At 36.2% G+C, this 20,750-nt stretch overlaps 3 protein-coding genes across 3 annotated transcripts; all 3 read left to right on the top strand.

Annotated features, from left to right (window-relative positions):
* Positions 1–3,261: 3,261 nt before the first annotated feature.
* On the top strand, positions 3,262–6,851 carry LOC132055254 (D-3-phosphoglycerate dehydrogenase 2, chloroplastic-like). Its single transcript, XM_059446976.1, has 5 exons — positions 3,262–3,970; positions 5,096–5,472; positions 5,555–5,665; positions 5,755–5,850; positions 5,936–6,851. Exons 1-5 carry the CDS (start codon positions 3,334–3,336, stop codon positions 6,605–6,607), a joined length of 1,893 nt encoding a protein of 630 aa, XP_059302959.1. The 5' UTR covers positions 3,262–3,333; the 3' UTR covers positions 6,608–6,851.
* Positions 6,852–8,581: 1,730 nt separating this feature from the next.
* On the top strand, positions 8,582–13,578 carry LOC132055253 (uncharacterized). Its single transcript, XM_059446975.1, has 9 exons — positions 8,582–8,739; positions 9,366–9,545; positions 9,632–9,707; positions 10,931–11,060; positions 11,307–11,421; positions 11,834–11,925; positions 12,101–12,170; positions 12,277–12,363; positions 13,080–13,578. Exons 1-9 carry the CDS (start codon positions 8,623–8,625, stop codon positions 13,170–13,172), a joined length of 960 nt encoding a protein of 319 aa, XP_059302958.1. The 5' UTR covers positions 8,582–8,622; the 3' UTR covers positions 13,173–13,578.
* Positions 13,579–16,274: 2,696 nt separating this feature from the next.
* Positions 16,275–20,248, top strand: LOC132055250 (receptor-like protein kinase). The gene is made up of 2 exons (XM_059446972.1): positions 16,275–19,685; positions 19,786–20,248. The coding sequence occupies exons 1-2, from the start codon at positions 16,706–16,708 to the stop codon at positions 20,130–20,132; spliced, it is 3,327 nt and encodes a 1,108-aa protein (XP_059302955.1). The 5' UTR covers positions 16,275–16,705; the 3' UTR covers positions 20,133–20,248.
* The last annotated feature ends 502 nt before the right edge of the window (positions 20,249–20,750 follow it).

Raw genomic sequence — 20,750 nt, 5'->3', positions numbered from 1 at the left:
TCCAAGGATATTGCAATACGGTCCACCACTCTGATATATATTTCCTCATGACCCCATTAAGTCCTTGTTATTTGGTTTTAAGTCACAAGTCAAATAAAACAAACAAATACTAGTAGTCCATTTTCCTTGTTTTGAATCTTTTTTTCCAGGTTATTTCAGTTACTGCTATCTTTGTTTCCATCCGAAGATGATAAATGCTAGTGTGTGGAGAACTTGAATAAGAAAAGTTGTAGTATTCTATAGAATATGGTGTGTAGTATTGTTTAACGTATATTATACAGATTGTAAATCTGAATTTTGGTGAAATATTTTATGCAAGGTGTTTCATTGATTTGTTTTGGTAAAGTCCCTTTCTTAACTACTATCCTTAGAACAAGATTAAAGATGATTTTGACTGGAAGCAAAAAAGAGTTTTTTCGAGGGACCTTTGAAATGATGTGGTAAGGAATTAAGTTGTTAATTTCGAGATTAAAAGGGAACATATTGTAGAGCACTCAATTCCTAACTTGTGAAACAAAAAACAATGCCAATGAGGATTAAAGTTGATACGTTTATGAATAAGAGACCTACCAATATTCTGGTCAAATTTATACTACAATAATTACTATACCTCATTCCCAAATAAAATGCTGTAACATTCTAGAGATTTTTGCAAGGAAAAAAATGCTAGAGTTGAATGAATAAAGCAGTTGTATTTAGCGATTAGTAGTAGATAACTATATGCATGTGTTTTAATATGTCAACTATTTGTTTAAACATTTGACTTGACTCGCAAGTGACTTCCTCTCCCAACACATGAGGACGAAAACAAAAGTATTTCAAAAATAAAAATATTACTGTTTACATATGAGATTACAAAGAACTATAAACTATTTGATTACATGCCTAGTAAAAAGGAAGAAGAAAAAAGATGGTTTGCGATTTTGACATCCATAATAAAAAAAGAGGGTCGAGTAGTTGGCCAATTTTGACATTCAATACTGATATTTAGGAAATTATTATTCCACTAAGTAATCAATACTGGTCATTCTTTCTTGCACGAGGATAATGACACTATCTTTTTTCACTTTCATGTTTTCTTTTGTTCAAGCAAAGCTGAAAAACAGAGAAAATAAAAGGCTTAATGCATATGCAGCTCTCTGAACTTGTCTTTTATTATTTTAGTATTTTAACTAAGTGTTGTTCTTATTGAATTCCTGAACTCTTTCTCAAGTGTGTCTATCAAACACAAACTGACTTACATAGTATTCTATCTTCAATGTAGCAGCATGCTAATATATATTTTAGTTTAATTATGCCATCTTTTAGCTAAGATTAGCAGCAATTGAGAGGGGAAGAAAGAGTGAACTCTTAATTAAGTTTGTGAAGAAGAGCGAACCGTGACAAACCGACACATTCATAACCTAAAGAATAGTTTACCACACGTCTAAAATATTACTTCACCTTCATTACCACAATTTAATTTTCGCTTCTAATAAAAATCAGATTTAGAGGGTTTGATAACTACAATTGAGGATGAGTTCAGGGGTTCAATAGAAACAACACTTAGTTGAGATGCCAAAATTAAAAAAAAAAAAAAAGAAAAAAAAAGAGGAACAAATTTAGGAGGCTGTATATGCATTAAGCCAAAATAAAAAGAAGGTATGAGGTACTCAATTTTATCCTTTGTATTCTAGGTTCATTTATCGGCAAATCGTTTCATATTTGTAACGAGTCTCTAACATACAAGTAGATTACACGTATCAAAAATTCTTCAACAGAAAATGTTACATAGAAACAAGCGCATAAAGGCCTTATTTATTATCACTTAATGAGATATGAATCTGAATTGTTAAATTTCAATCCATTTAATGCATTTGTTTTTTTTTTAAACAATCTCTTAGCAAGTCTGAAAATATCTGATTCAGTCAGATCTGTGAAAGAGTCCTAACAAGACTCTTTTTAAAATACTAATTTGTTTCACAAAAAACTCATCACACGTCATTTTTAGGTCCTAGCCCCCCAAACCGCCCCCGGTGCGCTCTCCCTCTCTTCACCAAGTGGGTGGAAGTCACATCCACAAATCGACGACAAAGAAGGTGGTAGATGATTTCGTTCGAAATATTCTTGATATTACTGTTTGCTTCTCAAGGACTCTGAAAATTTGTTTTATAAAAGTGTGGAGAACTTTATAAATACCTAGTATTGTAGTACAGATAGTTCAAATGTTTTAACAAATTTACATTTTTATTTCTTTATTGAAATAGGAGTAATTTTGATCAAATAATAATCTTATTTTGTTCAAATTAGAATTATCTCTAATATTTTATTCATAACACCTATTTTTTTTTTTGAATTGTATATTTATTATTATGTTTACAAATTGATTAATTATACACATTCAAACGTTTATACGCAAACAATCTTATCCATTGAGTGTTCTGATTAATGACAATATTTTAATAATTCAAACGTACATTAAGATTCAGATGTCTTAATCTTAATGAAAATAAATTAGACCTAAGTATATGAATGAATTTAACAAATAGGGGTGTCATATGGAGAGTTGGACTGAACTTAGTTAGACGGGTCAAAATAGATTGTGTTAATAAATGGACGGGTCATTGACCGGTCCAAAAATTACTTGTGTTGAGATGAATTGGGTCAAGGTGGGTTATTAGGATGGGTCGTAAACCAACCCCTCCAACTTTTACCAAATTAATTTTGTTATTATTCTCTTATAATTTGTTTAATTAACATAGTAAATTAATTTTAAAAAAATCTTTCTTTATAGACTATATAAAAGACACAAAACAATTTTTTTTGTAAACATATTTTCACAAAAAAATTTGTGGGTCAATTTGGACTATATCTCTATCTCAATTAACCCAATTTTAGATGGTCTAACATTGCACATGTCAAAATAAACTAAGCTAATAAATGAACAAATCATTAATCCGTTTAAATTTGGGCGATCGAGCGGATTATATTTTCATGGACGGATTTTGGCACCCCTACTAACATAGGATAAATTAAGTAATTTTGTAAAATGGTAGCAGTGCAATTTACCCTTTCCCCAAAAGAGAATAAGAGAAAGGGTGCAGTCGTCGTTGAAAATGTTTATCCTATTAACTAGGAAGTTTGTACAAAAAAAGTCAAGACTCAAGAGTGGTAAGTATTTGGTCTAAATTGGAAATACAAAATTAGTAAAAGCCGCCAAACTATACGGAAATGCTAATCATTCTCCATTCTATTCTATATAAACAAAAGATGTTTTAATTTCCTCTTTGTCACAACCCCCTCAAAAAAACCTCCAACAACTTTTGAGTCTCTTTTTTCTTGCTCATAACAATAATGGCGTCCACTGCTTCTCCTCACACTGCCACCACAACCCACCTGAATTCTCTCCTTTCTTCTTCTTCTTCTTCCTCAACCAATCACAACAACAAACCCTCAAATCTCTCTTTCCTTCATACCTCCTCAAACCCATCTTCTTTCAAACTTCTCCACTCTGTTTCCGCTTCATTTTCTTCTTCCAAAACCACCATTTGTAATGTTCTCAAAACTGCTGATATTTCTCTCTCTAGAGATCTTAAAGGCGTCGGTTTGGTTCCCAAGCCAACCATTCTCGTCTCCGAGAAACTCGGAGAAGCAGGTCTTGACCTGCTACGTAGTTTTGGTGACGTGGATTGTTCGTACGAATTGTCTCCACAAGATCTCTGTGCTAAGATCTCTTCTTGCGACGCGCTTATTGTGCGTAGTGGAACAAAGGTCACGCGCGAGGTGTTTGAGGCTGCTCAGGGAAGGCTTAAGGTTGTTGGAAGAGCAGGTGTTGGTATAGACAATGTGGATCTGCAAGCTGCAACTGAATTTGGTTGTCTTGTTGTTAATGCACCCACAGCTAATACTATTGCTGCTGCTGAGCATGGGATCGCTTTGCTTACCTCTATGGCTCGTAACGTTGCTCAGGCTGATGCCTCCATGAAAGCTGGTACGTTTTTTTTTTTTTTAATATCAAAATTAAATCTGTTGTTGTTTTTGTGACTAATTTATAGATCTGGAAACAATTATTTGCACAATTCTTAGTATTGTGTCCAGTCTTCTATCTATAAGAAGTATAAGGGACGGAAATTTTAGGAGAAATTAAAAATCATGATTTGCGAATCCCGGTGGGTAGATATTTCCTTTATTTTTTTTTCCTTTGTCGTGTCGTTTCAAATGAAAATTTTGTTTGATTTTCGTAACATGACTTTGATTTGAGTGATACCTTGGACCTTTATTAATTACTCCCTTCGGTTTAAAACAAGTATCCAGCCTTTAGCAACGCCCTTTAAGAAAATATTATTAAATCTTAATTTTTTTAAGGTATTATGACTAAAATTAAAATTTGTATATTACTAGTAACTTGACACGCTGAGCTCTGATCATTTAGCACTTAATAAGCATAGATTTAAATAAATAAAGTTAATTCTTTCTTGATTATGCAAGCGGACACTTATTTAGAACCAAAATAGAAAGATTAAGTGCACATTTATTATGAGCTAGAGAGAGTAATTAATTAATTAGATTAGTTAGTGGTACTATACCAGAAAACGAAGCGTTGGTACTGAAGTTTTATTGTTAATCTGAAAGTTAGATCATCACTTCTTTCAATGGAAGGTTAGTCTTGTATTTAGCACAAACCATATTCTCAAGGTCTATTTATGTATGCTAGACTTTTTTTAATTAATTTTACTGAACAGACAAAAGGCATGAAAAATTGTGAAGGTATTACTTCTCTTTCAAATTTTTCACCATAACCACGTAAGCAACATAACTGCTTTCACATAAATGTATTCTGAATCTTCATTTTTCCAAGTTTAGCTGGACTAGTGAGAGAAGAAATAATGATAAATTAAATTTCTGGATTGGTGGAGTGTGGGGGTGTATTTTTGAAATCAGATCTGTTGGTTTCTGGGAGTAGATAGTCCAAAATTGTGACATTTTTGTATTGTGAAATTGGCTGGCTAACTAGATCTGAACTCTGATTTATGCTTTCCTGTGAACCAATAAATAAAATGTTAAAAAAATTATTATTATTATTTTTACCTAAAAGAAAATTAACCAAATTTTACAGGAAAATGGCTGCGCAGCAAGTACGTGGGTGTTTCTCTTGTTGGGAAGACATTAGCTGTTATGGGATTTGGTAAAGTTGGTTCCGAGGTTGCTAGACGTGCAAAAGGCCTCGGTATGCATGTTATTGCCCATGATCCTTATGCTCCTGCTGACAGAGCTCGTGCTATCGGAGTGGATTTGGTTTCTTTCGAGCAAGCCATAGGCACTGCTGACTTCATCTCACTCCACATGCCTCTTACACCTGCTACTAACAAGGTATTCAATGATGACACCTTCGCAAAGATGAAGAAAGGAGTCCGCCTGATAAATGTTGCTCGAGGTGGTGTTATTGATGAAGATGCATTAGTTAGAGCCCTTGACAGCGGAATAGTTGCTCAGGTAGTTAATTCACTTCAGTATGTTCCTTTGTTCAATTTACTTTGAAGCTCTAATATTCACTAGTTATTCATTTCTTTCACAGGCAGCACTTGATGTGTTCACTGTGGAGCCCCCACCAAAAGATAGCAAACTAGTGCAACATGAGTATGTCACTGTTACACCTCATCTAGGAGCTAGCACAAAAGAAGCACAGGTACAATTATCATTCACATTTAAATCATGTACACCTCTTTGTCATCCGCACTTGCTTTAATATACTTTGTTCTGCGCTAAATTTCTTAGGAAGGAGTTGCGATTGAAATAGCTGAGGCTGTTGTTGGTGCTCTAAATGGAGAACTTTCTGCTACTGCTGTAAATGCTCCGATGGTCCCTCCTGAGGTAATCTATAACACTACGTGCTTATGTTTCTCTTTTAAGTCCAAACCCATAGGAAGGATTATGACATTCCTGCGTTTATTTTCAGGTTTTGTCTGAATTGGCTCCTTACGTCGTGCTTGCTGAGAAACTAGGTAGATTGGCAGTACAGCTGGTGACTGGTGGAAGTGGAATTCAGTCTGTGAAAGTGGTTTATAAGTCGGCTAGGGACCCTGACAGCTTGGACACTAGACTTCTCCGAGCCATGGTAACAAAAGGCATTATTGAGCCTATATCCGATACAATCATCAACCTTGTAAATGCAGATTTCATTGCAAAGCAGAGGGGTCTTCGCATTAGTGAAGAACGAATCATTGTTGATTCATCTCCAGAGTACCCTGTGGAGTCAATTCAGGTGCAAATTAGCAGTGTGCAATCAAAATTCGCAAGTGCTTTATCAGAGAATGGAAATATCAGCATCGAGGGGAAGGTGAAGTATGGAATTCCCCATCTTACACGTGTTGGACCTTATAGCGTTGATGTGAGCTTGGAGGGTAACCTCATCCTTTGCAAACAAGTGGATCAACCTGGTATGATTGGGCAAGTTGGGAACATACTTGGTGGGAGTAATGTGAACGTGAGCTTTATGAGTGTTGGAAGAACCGTGAAGAGAAAGCAGGCGATTATGGCAATTGGAGTAGACGAAGAACCGGATAAGGATACTCAGAAGAAGATTGGAGAGGTGTCTGCAGTTGAAGAATTTGTCTTCCTCAAGCTATAGTCCAGATATTCAATATTGTTGGTTGGTGGAATGAACAAACTCCTTTTCTGTTAAAGAAAAATAGAGTGTAATACTAAGTAGTTTAATGCTAGTATTTTACAGTTTGGAGGCATTTGCTATTTGGCTTAATGTGTGTCTGCTTAATGTGGTGGTTTAGGTGTTGTTACAGGTGATCAAAGCTGGGGTCTTTCTCATGTAATCCTCCTTTTGAGCCTTTCATTTACCAGGAAAACTTATTCTCTTATATTAATCCTCCACAATCTTTACCAATGTGCTGCATATCTATTTAGGTAGCGACATGGTGAAAAAAAAAAAGGAATAAAAAGACTTGTGTTTAGAAAGATATGTTATTGTTATGCTAACCACGGCATAAAAAGTAGAATCGCAAAAGAAGTATCGCACTATAATCAAAAGGAACTTTACAGAACTTAATCATAGACTACGAGCAGGCGTGGTGGGGAAGGAGTAAGTCACTGTCACTCACCCAATTATGCCTTATGCTTTTTTTTTTTTCACATTCATTTTCTTCGACAATGATGTAATTGGTTCAGGCATCTTTTATTTAAAAACTTAAAAAGAATTTATATCCGCGTTCACACATGAATTCAGGTGATTTGACCTTTGTGTTTTAAATATTTTCCCAAAAATTGAAAACGAGGGAGTAACACATTGTTATTTTAATGATACATGTAATAAATTTGTAATTTTAGTAGTACAATAGATAATAATGTGTGAAATTAACCTCTATCATCATAATGTGCCATACGATTACATCGTGGGTTGTCTAAGTTCGGTGATTTGTAACATCAAAACACCAAAGCAAAGGTTCTTGTATATAACTTGATTCCTCTTGTGATGTTACAACTACCTTTGATTAGTAATGGGTCTAATCTGACAGTTCTACAAACTAATTATAGATCTAACACGTGACCAACAACACATAATATAAATAGATTTATTATTAAATGAGTTTTATTTTAAGAAAGGTGGGTGGCACATTAGAGAGAGCATACATGGGATGAGAAGCAATCTTGAAGGAGGAGAGTATAAAAGGGATTTAATTACAAGTTCGGGGATAAATTATATATTTATTCAATAAGGCATCAGGAACAGTAAATTAACATTAACATAGACAACAAAGATTTTGATGTAATATTTTAAGAAATTATTTGAAATTGAGCAACTTCACTAAATTATTGATCTAATATTTTCAAAGTCAGTTTCTCCTTTATTCACTAATGGAGTTCAAACCGAAGGTAATCCTAAGCCATGATCAGACGTTGAGGACCGGATTTGGAAACTTTTTTCTCAAAGAAATTGAACGAGGTCATCTTGTTTCACGTTGAAGCTAACAGTTTACTAACGTAAGGATAAATATAAGACATGTTGCTAACTACAAGTGGTGGAAATTTTTTTAACTATAAGCGTATGATGGAGCTAAAAGTAGAAGTATGCATGTTTCGGTAAATAGTAAATACTGAATAACCATAATGAAACAAAAAAAAAAATAAAAAAATCGGTACTTTGATTTTGATATTACCGTATTTGGAATGCATTTAAAAAATTTGGTACTCGATGAGGCACTCGGTGTTTTTGTAAATATATATATATATATATTTTAAATAAAAAACTGAAAAAGGCCTAAAATACTTTAGATTAAGAGTTAATTGCTTTACTACAAATATACAAATTACAGATAATGATATACAATTTAAATTACTCAAACATGGATGTCATTTTCAGCTAATAGTAGACAACTTCCATTCATAAAAGAATTCTTCTTGCCGTTATGATTTTTCATTACTCGCAGTTGAAATCGAAGTTAAAAATATCAACCATAAACAAATACACAGAGTGTATTTAAGGCCGTGGACCCACTTGTAACGAGGACAATTCTACGCTCAAAAGAAAAAGGAGAGAAAAGAAGCACGCTCCCCTGTTTCTTGTTGTTATCCGAAAACCCCCAATTGCTCTTCTAGGGTTTAGAATTGAGCTAAAGGATTCATCAATTGCAGATGGCGGGTAATGGTCTTCACCCATACCACCACCAACAATGGCCTCCAGCTCCAGCCCCTCCTCCTGCTTCTGCCCCTCCTCCACATCATCACCATCCTTCAATGCCCATCGATGAGGTACAAATTCTCGCCTTTTTCCTTCATTATTTATGACAACATACCCAATGTAATTTCATTAAGTGGTGTCTGGGCAGGAGGCTAGCTGTTGCAAAAGGGATTTTCTGAGCTAAAAAACTAATCTAAGCTAAAGGTAAACTAGATAGAGCTAAAACATGATTTTCATTGATAAACTCTAAAATGGTAATGTATACTAAAGAACCATAGCTAGCTAATCGGTCTCAAAGTAACTATCACAATAACAATTTGGGGTTAAATGCATAATTAAGGAACGAATGTAATTAATGAAACTTGTTGCCCCCTTCCAAAGATCAAGTTTCCAGCAGCTTGTACTGCACCACTTGCACCCGGTACAACCACCCCAAGGATTAGCTCGTCTCCCATAATATAGCTCCCAAATTCATATTGCATCAGTAGGATGTACACATACCTTACCCTACCTTTGTGGGGGTAGAGAGGTTGTTTCCAATAGACCCTCAGCTCAAAAGAAAGACAAAAACTTGAAGCAGGGTTGCAAGACAATAAGACGGCAAAGTAACAGGATACAAATCAAATGAAGCAACCTATATTAATGAACACTGAGGAAAAAGAAACTATGCGATTGATTATGGTGCTGTCATGTTCAGGTTCGGACGATTTTCATCTCTGGGTTACCGCAGGACGTAAAGGAGAGAGAATTGGTGAACCTTCTGAGGTGGTTACCAGGTTATGAAGCATCTCAGGTCAATTTCAAAGGCGAAGTTCCCATGGGTTTTGCTTTATTCTCCAACCATCAATGCGCTATCGGTGCAAAAGACGCCATTCAGGTCAGTTTAAATGATACTCTTGTGGAGTTCTTTTTCCCTCCACAAAAAGGTCCTTTTTGTATGATTTTTTTCTTGGATGGCTGTAGGGTTTGGTTTTTGACACAGAGGGGAAATGTGTTTTGCACACAGAGATGGCGAAGAAGAATCTCTTTGTCAAAAGAGGTGCATTTTTATTCTTATGTTCTCTTTTTTAGCTTCGTGCTTTTATTTTTGTAGAAAAAAATGCTTATTCTTTGGTTAAATAATGCAACTATAAATTTTTAATATCTTTGAGGGATCTGGTGCACGAGCTCCAATAAGCCAGTGTTTGAATGAAATGTTGAAGAGGATGTGCACAAAGAAGATTGAGGATAGACTCTCTAAGGACTCTCATTCATTTAGGATTATCTCCTCTTAGTCCTGGTGGGAGAAGAGTGCCAAACTAACTAAATGTGAATGTTATAACTGTTAGTTACAGTGCTGTACTAAATGTATTAAAACAAGTATAAACATAACTTTGAAATGTCAAATTCCTAAAAATAAACACATACTTTAAATCAAATCCTGGTTTCTGCAAACATAAACTTTAAGGTGCTTGAGAAGATTAATGAAGAATATTTCAAATTCTTATTTTAAAAAGGAGGAATGCTTTGGATCACATTAACTTTGAAGACTTCCTCAACTTTGCAGCTTTATGGTTTTCTCTCATTTGCATTGGTTTTTATTCCACTATTTGAGAATTTACTTAAATTTCTTAATTTGTGGTTGATCTTTTAGTGCCTCAGAGATAATCTGCTCTAGTGGTTTCACCCGTCTTTATTTTTCTAAATAGCAAGTGTATCGTCCTTCTGGATTGTGATCATCTTACCTAATGCACATATGAATTCGATTCATGCGAGTTGTATGGGTTCTCTTGGTTCTCCACTAACCTAACTACCATTTACTAAGGTAACTACCATTTACTGAGGGTGGGATTTATCTTTAGATAGTACATCTAGATACATACAGAAACCCTAATGCTTAATAATTTTTTCAAATTTTTCCTTATTCAGTTTTTTTTTTTCTTCGCATTTTTGTTGATCTCCATTGCTGAGGCCAGTGGCGGAGCCACATAGAGCCGAGGGTGTTCATCTGAACCCCCTCGGCGGAAAAAAACACAGTTTTTATAAGGCCAAAATTATTTTTTATGTATATATAGTAGATGTTGAACCCCTTAGGCTTCTTCGTATGCTTACTTTTTTATATTTTGAACCCCCTCGGCGGAAATCCTGGCTTCGCCACTGGCTGAGGCTCTTCTTTTATTTATTTGCTTAATTGGGCTATCACAACTATGTTTATGCTGGATTCTACTATTTGTATGACAAAACAATGTTACACTAGAGTCTTCTTATTTGATTTTTCTGCAGGAATTGTAGCTGATTCAAATGCACATGACCAGAGTAAACGTATGCGTACTGGAGGTGATTACACGCATACTGGTTATTCAAGTCCCTCTCCTTTCCACGCTCCCCCAGCACCTGTCTGGGCACCACATGGGTAAGATTGCAAATGCAAAATTTTCTTTGCATGTTAAGACAAAATGCTACGATGAAAAGTGTGATAGTGATAGGAATTGATTGTTCTCGCAACATAGAGCTAAATTCTGAACTATTTACAATCAAGTTTCTAGGAGAAAAAGAAAAGAAAGTTAAAAGGAGGTTAGTGATTGTATCTCCTTTATTTCCAACCCCCCCCCCCCAAACAAACAAACAATAAAAAACAGTAAGGGATTGTATTTCTCAGGTATATCACTCAAGCTCCTCCACCATATGATCCATATGGAGGCTACCCTGTTGCTCACATGCCAATGGCTGCACCTGCTCCTGTGCCAGCGCCAAGCAGTTATGCGCCAGTCCAGGTGATGCGTGCATGTCTCTGCCTCTGTCGTTTGTGTTAGATTTGCAACATTTTGCAGAGTTAACTAAGGGTTGACATCATTTCCAGCATGCCTTCTCCTTTGTGTTTCCTTTTTAGGTTGTCTTCTTTGTATTTTTGATTTGGGTTTACTGTGGCACATTCGTTTAGGGCCAGAGCATTAACTTTATTGTTAAGTTGGTTGGATCTGACTTCCTTCAGTATAGTAGTATCTGCGTTCTGCTGATCTTTTTGAGACTCTGTTACTGCTGATATTGTTGGTACAGAGTTATGCTTTATATAGCTGGTGGATGTAGCATTTGTGCAGTATATGCTTGTTCTGAGGATTAATGCACCTTATATGGTATAGTTTGTGTTTTGCTTTGTCCATTGATCTATTTTTTGCTTTCTTGTAGAATACTAAAGACAATCCTCCTTGCAATACCCTATTCATTGGCAATCTTGGGGAGAATATAAATGAGGAAGAGCTGAGGGGCCTTATCAGCGGGTATGGCTCTGCATTTTGCTATTCCGTTTATGTGAAAGTACTATTTCTTATTTTTATGTCTCCCGCTAATGTCTAATCTATTTATTTTGCTATTCCGTTTACGCGAAAGTACTATTTCTTATTTTTATGTCTCCTGTTAATGTCTAATCTATTCATTTGCTTAATTTACTACCAGACAGCCTGGTTTTAAGCAGATGAAGGTTTTGAGACAAGAAAGACATACAGTGTGTTTCATTGAATTTGAAGTAAGTTCTGTATTAACCCGTACAAGATGCTTCTTGATTCATCTTTAGTTTGTGCGCACATTCGATGCTCCTTCCGGTTACCAACTTCAGACCGTGGTATATGCAGGATGTGAATAGTGCCACCAATGTCCACCACAGTTTGCAGGGTGCTGTCATACCGAGCTCTGGTTCAGTTGGCATGCGAATTCAATATCCTTTCTTCTTGTTTAGCTGTCTCATCTACCAGAGCTTGATATTTCACAATCATCCTTTTTCTTTGTTTTTGCTACTCTGTTGTTTTAGCGGTCTGAGTCTGACTGTTGACTCGAAAGTGTGGACTTGATGTTGGGGGAATATTTTATGGGCTTTGTGCTTGCACATATACAACCTAATTGAACAAAACAATTGTTATTTGGGACGCTGAAGGGGCAATATTTGCATGCTGAAGCTCCCTTTGGAATTGGAACCTTTGGAGCTTTTAGAAAGTGGATAATCCTCAGTTTTGAAATATCATTATAGTTGCTGCTAACAGGACGACACCTGACTAACATTTTATTCATGAAGTTGGTTTCTTCTTCCTTTGCAGTTTGCAAATGCTGTGGCCAACCTTTTAAACCTTTTTCCAATTTTTTTTTTCTTCCTTTGACATCCCAAATGAAAAGAGAAAATGGTGATAGTGCTTTATGTGCCTTTGCATGTGATATTTGAGAAAGGTCTATGCTTCCTTGAGAGCATACTCTTTATCTGTAGCCTTCTCCAAATTACATATTAAACGATGGTCTATGTGAGAAGTAGATATGATAATTTATGCTACAAAGGTGTAATCACCAGCTCATGCAAAGTACTCCATTAGGAATCTGAGTCTTAAATTTATTCTCTATTGCAACATTCTTTGGATGGCATGTTTCTCCTTAATATTCAGCTACATATTCAAAGAATCCATTTGGCAAAAGGAAGGACTTTGGCCACCAAGCTGTTGCCCCCAATGCGAATGGAGCTCCTCCACCTATGACCTACCAGTAGCTGCAGGGGATGTATTCTGTTCTCTATGCTCTGCCAAATACAAATGCATCATGCAGCTGTTGCATGCATCCTTGCTATCATCAAGTCATGAGCATTATCATCTTGAAATGAGCATCTTTTTGGACCATATCATAGTTTATCCAAGACATGCATTTGAAGCACTGTCATCTCAAAATTGTCAGTTTATTCAGGGTTCACGTTTTGTGACATGTCATAGGATGCATTTAATTTCTGGCCTTAAATCTTGTTGGTCTGTGGTGTCACATTGTATTCTACATTTGAGAATTGCTTTGTTTAGTGCTAACATATGTTTTAAACCTCAAGTGACTTCTTAGCACCTCTATCAACGTATTATGTATGGAGTGAAATAGAATTTGCATCATAAATTGAGATCAAAATGCGATTAGCATCCATCTCAACTTATCTGGTTAGGGTTGTCAGTCACTCCATTAACCTCATAATGCAAACTGATGATAGCACTCTAACATCCAGGTTTTCAGATCCTGAAAGAAAAGTCCTGGAAATTCCAATGTGCTTGTGTTATGCAGGATTTATGCAAAAAGAGGGGACTTCCTTTTACTTGGGGATGGTCAATTGCTGGAGTTGCTTTATCCTGGTATTTTGTTCCGCATGCAGAATGTGCACGATCGTATAGATGTTGATGTGGCACCCTAAGAGAAGATGGTTCTTGTTTGTTTCAGGCTGGTGTGGTAGGTTTGAGCTTTCTTGCTTGTTTCCTTTTTGCTCAGCTAACTCCAATTGCAAACAAAAGTTGGACTCCTTGAGTTTTCATGGTTGACTGGTTGGATATATGATCTGTAACAATTTAGAGTTTGGTGACTTTGAAGAGCAACAGTTAAAGGATTTTGTCGGAATTAGAAAATCCATTAGAATCTAAATCAGTCAGTATTTCTACTTTTATTTAATATAAAGGTGATAACCGAATAACTTGATTTCATTGATTAATATTTTGGAATGCGACATGAAATCATCTTGGTGCAGTGCCTGCACTGAATCTCTCAGCCTAAAGTTTTCCATGTGCAATATTTGCATATCAATGAGTCGTTTGGTTGGAGGGATTGAAAGGGTTATCTCTGCATAAATATGCAGCGTTTGGTTGGCTACATGAGAGAACTTCTAACTAATGCAGCGCTTGGTTGGTGGTATTAAGTGGGCATTTGGCCATAAAAATTATTCACTTTTTTACGGAGTTGTATTCCGGAATACCAAAAACAAGAAAAACTTGTTTTTCAAATTTTTTTCACTTTTTTACACTACATTTCACCAAAAATTACAATTTAAAAAACTATGGTCAAACACAACTCCAACTCCAACTACAACTTCAAAAATTCCAAAAAAAGTGAAAAAGGTTTTGCTATTTATGGCCAAACGGGGCCTAAATAATAGTCATAATGAGTTGTTTTTTTGGTACAATTGTTTTTTTATGTGGGATAGGATGGGTGGACGAATAAGTCTATGGGAGAAACTGTATTTAAAGAAAAATATTTTTGAAGTGATCTTTACGGTAACATCACTTCTTCTCTTATTATTTATTACATAATAATTTCTATTTTGACCATATACATTATACCCTATACATGTTATCAGTGCCAAGTAATTTTCGCATAACTAGTAACTTACTGAGTGGTAAGCAGAGCAAATGACCTTAAGCAGAGATGCTTTGGGTTTTAGTGTGACACGTTGGGAGGGTAAAAACTGTTTACATCAAAACATTGATTATGTGATAACACATTTTCACATACACTAATCATCAACTCATGCATATTAATTAATAAATATTGTCACTTTAATGTATCACTTAGTCATGATAAATTAGTATGTTTATGTGGGTAAACTTTTACTTATTTGGTTTCCGTTAACACGGTAGGTTTTTTTTTTTTTTTCTTTTTCTAGGGGTGCAAATAGAAGAGCTGTAGATCCCGCCGTTACTATATATTTTGCTTATGGTTATTAAAATCCTATTCTTTTTTCCATTCGCAACTCCATTACACGTTACGAGAACGTTGGTGCCAGATCGCTAAAGTTTCAGTATGTTTTCATACTTGTTCAAATTCAATTAAATTTCGTGATTGACGGGTTTCCGGCAACTTTCAATCGTATGTTAAAGCGAAGGTCACTTTGTTGCTTTCCTCGTAGTGTGAAACCTAGTTATGTTGGTGAGGCCAATAATATTCTAAAAATTTTCTGCAAGGTGGTTGTTAAGGAATTTATGGCACTTCTCCTAACAACTTTGTCCACTGGCGAAAGTATTTATGTGATCAATTAAACAGAATAAAGTTTGGAGAAAGTTCTCCCCTGGAAAAGGAAAAAGTTGGAAGACCGAAAGGACCCAATGATGATAAGAAACAAAATTTTTTAGGACTGCCAGTTTGTATTCTTACTTCGTTTTAATTTTATGTCCAGTTTGAAATAGTAATTCAATTATTATAGTACTATAATAATTGAAGTAGAGGTGCAAGAAAATATTGAAGTTGCCATTGCAAACTAGTTCACAGGGACGCTGAATTTCAAAATCAACGACAAAATGCCATTAGGAGAAAAACAGATCAAATCTATAGTACAATATAGGGCCTCAACTCCTAAAGTTTGCCAGGAACGTCAGCTAATATACGAATATAAGTAATGTACTACAAAACATCTCCTAGGGATACCGAAATCATGCGTAGATATGAAACATACAATTATGCAGATAAACTATACATTCGCTAAAATTTATTAGTTTGATACTATGAACATGAAAGTACTTTCTTGTTTGTTGAGAATATAATTAATTAAATCAAGTGCGTTCCTTTTAACAGCTTAAGCTTTTAAATGAGATGTTTACAAACTTTAATATGGTATCAGAGTAGACAGAAGTCCTGAGATTGAATCTGAACGTCATCCATTATAAAAAAAAAATAAAAAATCACGTGCTTGAAAATATAATTAAGCAAATAAAGGTGTTCCTTTTAATAGCTTAAACTTAATGACATTAGACTAACATGAGAACAAACGATCTCTTAGTTTTTAGTTAAGACTGAGTGAGTTGGTGTTGGTCGTCGGACATGGAATTTAAGTAAAGGAAGGTCAAAAAGAGTCCACGCACAGAAGAAATACAGCCTATTCGGCAGAAGAAGAAGATGGCCCATCATTTCTGCCTGGAACACTTCTGGCAAGTTCCACCTAGTAGTAATTGTAATGGACCATTTCTTTATTATTATTAATTAGTAAGGTACGCTTTTCTGAATAAAGAATGCGACTATACCATCCCTCCTTCCCTCCACTGCTGATTAAGGTAGTTAAAAACGACACACTGTTTTAGACAGTTCACATTTATCCCTTTGACACACCCTTGTGTTTTTTCAAGATGTTCCCATTTCCTTTCACACTTAAACCAACACTCTATTCGAGAAAATTCCCCTCCTTAAACTGCACTTCAAATTTCTTTTTATATGCTACTACAACCGACTTAGTTTTTATCTATATCCAGTTTTCATAATAGCAAGTGTTATTCTCTTCCTCTTCTTCAAATTATGAAGATTGCTGTTAAAAATTTGTTCTTTTTCTACTGTTGCTGGTTCTCTGTGTCGGTTTATACTGTGTGCGCTCTTAGTTCTGATGGGACAACTCTACTGTCTTTTCTAAGGCACTGGAGTAATGTACCCTCCTTTATAAACTCTTCTTGGAATGCTTCAGATACCACTCCTTGTTCTTGGATTGGTGTTGAATGTGATAGCACCAATCTTGTCACCTCTTTGAACCTCTCTGGCTACGGAATTTCTGGTCAATTGGGACCTGAAATTGCTCATTTGGAGCATTTGCGTACCATTGATTTGGGGATTAATGCTTTCTCTGGTTCCATTCCTTCTCAGCTCACAAATTGCACTCTTCTTGATTACTTGGATTTGTCCTACAACATCTTTACTGGAGAAATCCCTCCAAAGATTGGAAATTTACAGAGGTTAACCTACATAAGCCTCTACTTTAATTCATTGACTGGTAACATTCCTGATTCCTTGTTTTCTATCCCACACTTGGACACCATCTACTTTAACAACAACAGGTTAAATGGTTCCATTCCTTCCAACATTGGTAACTTGACTGAGCTTGTGTATCTCTATCTTAATGAGAATGAGTTGTCCGGTCCAATTCCATCTTCTATAGAAAACTGTACTAACTTGCAAGAACTGTATTTGAACGATAATAATTTAGTTGGTAGTTTGCCTGAGAGTTTAAGTAAGCTAGAGCACCTTGTTTATTTGGACTTAAGCAGTAATAGTCTAGAAGGAAGTATCCCTTTCAGTTTCGGAAACTGCAAAGATCTTGACACTCTGGTGTTGTCATCAAACCATTTAAATGGAGAACTTCCACCAAGTTTGAGTAACTGTACTAACCTAAGAGTTCTTGCTGCTTGCTCTTCTGGTTTAAGTGGTCCTATTCCTGCTTCTCTGGGCCAGCTCACAAAGTTGGAGAAGCTTTACCTTACTGACAACAATTTCTCTGGTAAAATACCACCTGAGCTGGCCAAGTGCCAAGCCCTGTTGGAATTATTTTTACCGGAAAACCAACTGGAAGGTGAAATTCCTAGTGAACTAGGGTTGCTTAGTCGGTTGCAGAATCTCTCTCTATATTCCAACAATTTGAGTGGTGAAATTCCCCTCACCATTTGGAAGATTCAAAGTCTTCAAAATCTTCTTGTCTATAGAAACAACCTGACCGGGGAATTACCTCTTGAAATGACTGAGTTGAAACAATTGAAGAACGTATCCTTATTTGACAACCGGTTTACTGGAGTTATACCTCAAGGTTTGGGGATTAACAGCAGTGTAACACTGCTGGATTTCACCAACAACACCTTCACAGGTCCTGTTCCACCTAATCTTTGTTTTGGCAAGAAACTGCAGAAGCTTATGTTAGGTTATAATCATCTTGAAGGTGGCATTCCTTCTGAATTAGGAAAGTGTTCTAATTTGACGAGAGTAATTCTCAAAAAGAATAATCTCTCAGGTGCCATTCCAGATTTTGTTAAGAATATAAATCCCATTTTCTTGGATCTCACTGAGAATGGCTTCAGTGGGAAAATACCCCCAAGTTTGGCAAATCTTGGAAATGCTACATTAATTGACTTATCAATGAATAAGCTCTCAGGGTTTATACCACCAGAGCTGGCAAACCTTGTCAACCTCCAGGGTTTGAATCTGTCGTACAATGGTTTGGAAGGGGTACTGCCATCTCAACTTTCAAACTGGCAGAGACTGTTGAAGTTTGATGCAAGTCATAATTTGTTGAGTGGATCTATCCCATCCACGTTTGGAAGCTTGGGAGAGTTATCCGTTTTGAGTCTGAGTGAGAATAATCTTTCAGGAGGTATTCCAAACTCCTTGTTTGAACTCAAGAAGCTCTCTGTGCTGCAGCTTGGTGGAAATGCACTTGGTGGGGAAATTCATTCAGCAATCACTACTGCATCAACAGAAACACTGAGGTTGTTAAATCTGAGTAGTAACGGGTTGACAGGTGAACTTCCTGCTGAGCTAGGGAAACTTACTTTCCTGGAGAAGTTAGATATAGCTGGCAATAATCTTACTGGAACTTTAAGAGTTCTTGATGGAATGCGTTCATTGATCTTCGTCAATGTATCACGCAACCTTTTTTCTGGTCCAGTGCCTGCAAATCTGATGAAGTTCCTAAACTCAACTCCTACCTCTTTCTCGGGAAACTTGGGCCTTTGCGTGCACTGTGATCTAGAAGAAGGCTCAAATTGCCCCGAGAATAGCAGTCTAAGGCCTTGTGATCTTCAATCAAACAATGGAAGACACCTAAGTGCAGCAGAAACGGCAATGATTGCACTTGGGGTACTGTTATTTACCATTTCCTTACTCCTAGTAATTGCTTACATGCTTCTGTGGCGCAAAAATTCTGGGAAAAGAGTTGCAATCTCTGCTCAAGAAGGCGCTTCGTCCCTGCTTAATAAAGTATTGGAAGCTACAGAGAACCTAAATGATAAGTATGTCATTGGGAGGGGAGCACATGGAATTGTATATAAGGCCATCTTGGGTCCAGGGAAAGTATATGCTGTGAAAAAGCTGGTGTTTGTTGGTATAAAGGATGGAAGCACAAGTATGGTTAGAGAAATTCAGACAATTGGAAAGGTTAGGCACCGCAATCTTGTCAAATTAGAAGACTTCTGGCTGAGAAAGGATTATGGACTGATTCTTTATAATTACATGGAGAACGGGAGTCTTCATGATATTCTCCATGAGACTAATCCACCTGTAACATTAGAATGGAGCGTTCGGTACCGAATTGCTATTGGAACTGCTCAAGGGTTGTCATATCTCCACTTTGACTGTGATCCTGCCATCTTGCATCGAGATATCAAGCCCATGAATATCTTGTTGGACTCTGATTTGGAGCCTCACATATCAGATTTTGGCATTGCTAAGCTTCTTGATCAGTCTGCTGCAACTCCCGCCTCCAATACCCTGCAGGGTACAGTTGGATACATGGCTCCAGGTACTTTCGTAAATTTTCATTTTTTTCTCGCACATCCTTTCTTTAGAGACCTCGTCATCTTTAGAAAAATAATATTGTCTGTTCTTGTCTTTGTTGACAGAAACTGCATTTGCAGCTGCAAATAGCAAGGAGTCAGATGTTTATAGTTATGGTGTTATCCTGTTGGAACTTATAACTCGAAAGAAGGTCTTGGATCCTTCACTCTATGGGGATACAGATATTGTGAGTTGGGTTAGGTCTGTTTGGGCAGAAACTGAAGAAATTGAGAAGATTGTGGATCCAAGCCTTTTGGTTGAATTCATAGACTCAAGTGTCATGGAACAAGTAGTTGAAGTGCTTTCACTAGCTCTTAGATGTACAGAGAAGGAAGTCAGCAAAAGACCCTCAATGAATGAGGTGGTCAAGCTATTAACAAGGTCCAGTTCGAGTATAAGAAGCAAGTACTAGCTATCATGGACATGTAGTATCTAATGTATCAGTCAGAGGCTATTCAATATAAACTTTTGATGTGTTCTAGGTACAATATTCTCCTGATTAACGTAGTCCAACTTTCAACCTCTCAATGTTTGATTTCTGATAGGTTAAGTCTCTTTTTATTGGTAGAGGATGATAAATATCTATTTACTGATGCAGTTTCGGAAGAGTAGGTGTTGGCCTTGTAGCTGTATATATTTTTCTTCATCACGTGTACATGGATGAAAATTAAAGATAACTTACTGCTGTTCATCTTAGTTAATCATATTCTCAGAAAAAAAACAATTCCTTTTGCAATTCTTAGCAGGATCTATTATGTTAAAGAAACATATCTCTCTCCCTAGCTATTTGCAATTATATAATTACTCCACTAAAAGAAGCTCTCTAGTGCATTTTTTTCTTCTCTTTTTCCGGGGTGAAATTCGATAATGATTTGCAGTAATTGATAGCCGGTCTAGCAGAAATCTTTGCATGAGGAATCTTATACCTGCTTTCCGTTGCTTTTTCCAAGTCCCTTAAACCTATTGGAAAGTAAATATGTTCTCTTTTATTTTTGTGACGTTGTTATCTCTGATCAATTTTATTGGGGTA

The sequence above is a fragment of the Lycium ferocissimum genome, chromosome 5 (assembly GCF_029784015.1).
Source record: "Lycium ferocissimum isolate CSIRO_LF1 chromosome 5, AGI_CSIRO_Lferr_CH_V1, whole genome shotgun sequence".
Lineage (NCBI taxonomy): Eukaryota > Viridiplantae > Streptophyta > Magnoliopsida > Solanales > Solanaceae > Lycium > Lycium ferocissimum.
Note: the sequence above shows the minus strand (reverse complement) of the source record. Positions and strands in the feature narration are given on the sequence as shown.

Bases quoted from the DNA above. Each gene is read 5' to 3' on its own strand.
- LOC132055254 (XM_059446976.1), top strand. From the start codon at position 3,334: ATGGCGTCCACTGCTTCTCCTCACACTGCCACCACAACCCACCTGAAT. The intron at 5,473-5,554 runs GTAGTTAATTCA...TTTCTTTCACAG, and splicing joins ACAGCGGAATAGTTGCTCAG to GCAGCACTTGATGTGTTCAC. The intron at 5,666-5,754 runs GTACAATTATCA...TAAATTTCTTAG, and splicing joins CTAGCACAAAAGAAGCACAG to GAAGGAGTTGCGATTGAAAT.
- LOC132055253 (XM_059446975.1), top strand. From the start codon at position 8,623: ATGGCGGGTAATGGTCTTCACCCATACCACCACCAACAATGGCCTCCA. The intron at 11,061-11,306 runs GTAAGATTGCAA...TGTATTTCTCAG, and splicing joins CCTGTCTGGGCACCACATGG to GTATATCACTCAAGCTCCTC. The intron at 11,926-12,100 runs GTATGGCTCTGC...ATTTACTACCAG, and splicing joins CTGAGGGGCCTTATCAGCGG to ACAGCCTGGTTTTAAGCAGA.
- LOC132055250 (XM_059446972.1), top strand. From the start codon at position 16,706: ATGAAGATTGCTGTTAAAAATTTGTTCTTTTTCTACTGTTGCTGGTTC. The intron at 19,686-19,785 runs GTACTTTCGTAA...CTTTGTTGACAG, and splicing joins AGTTGGATACATGGCTCCAG to AAACTGCATTTGCAGCTGCA.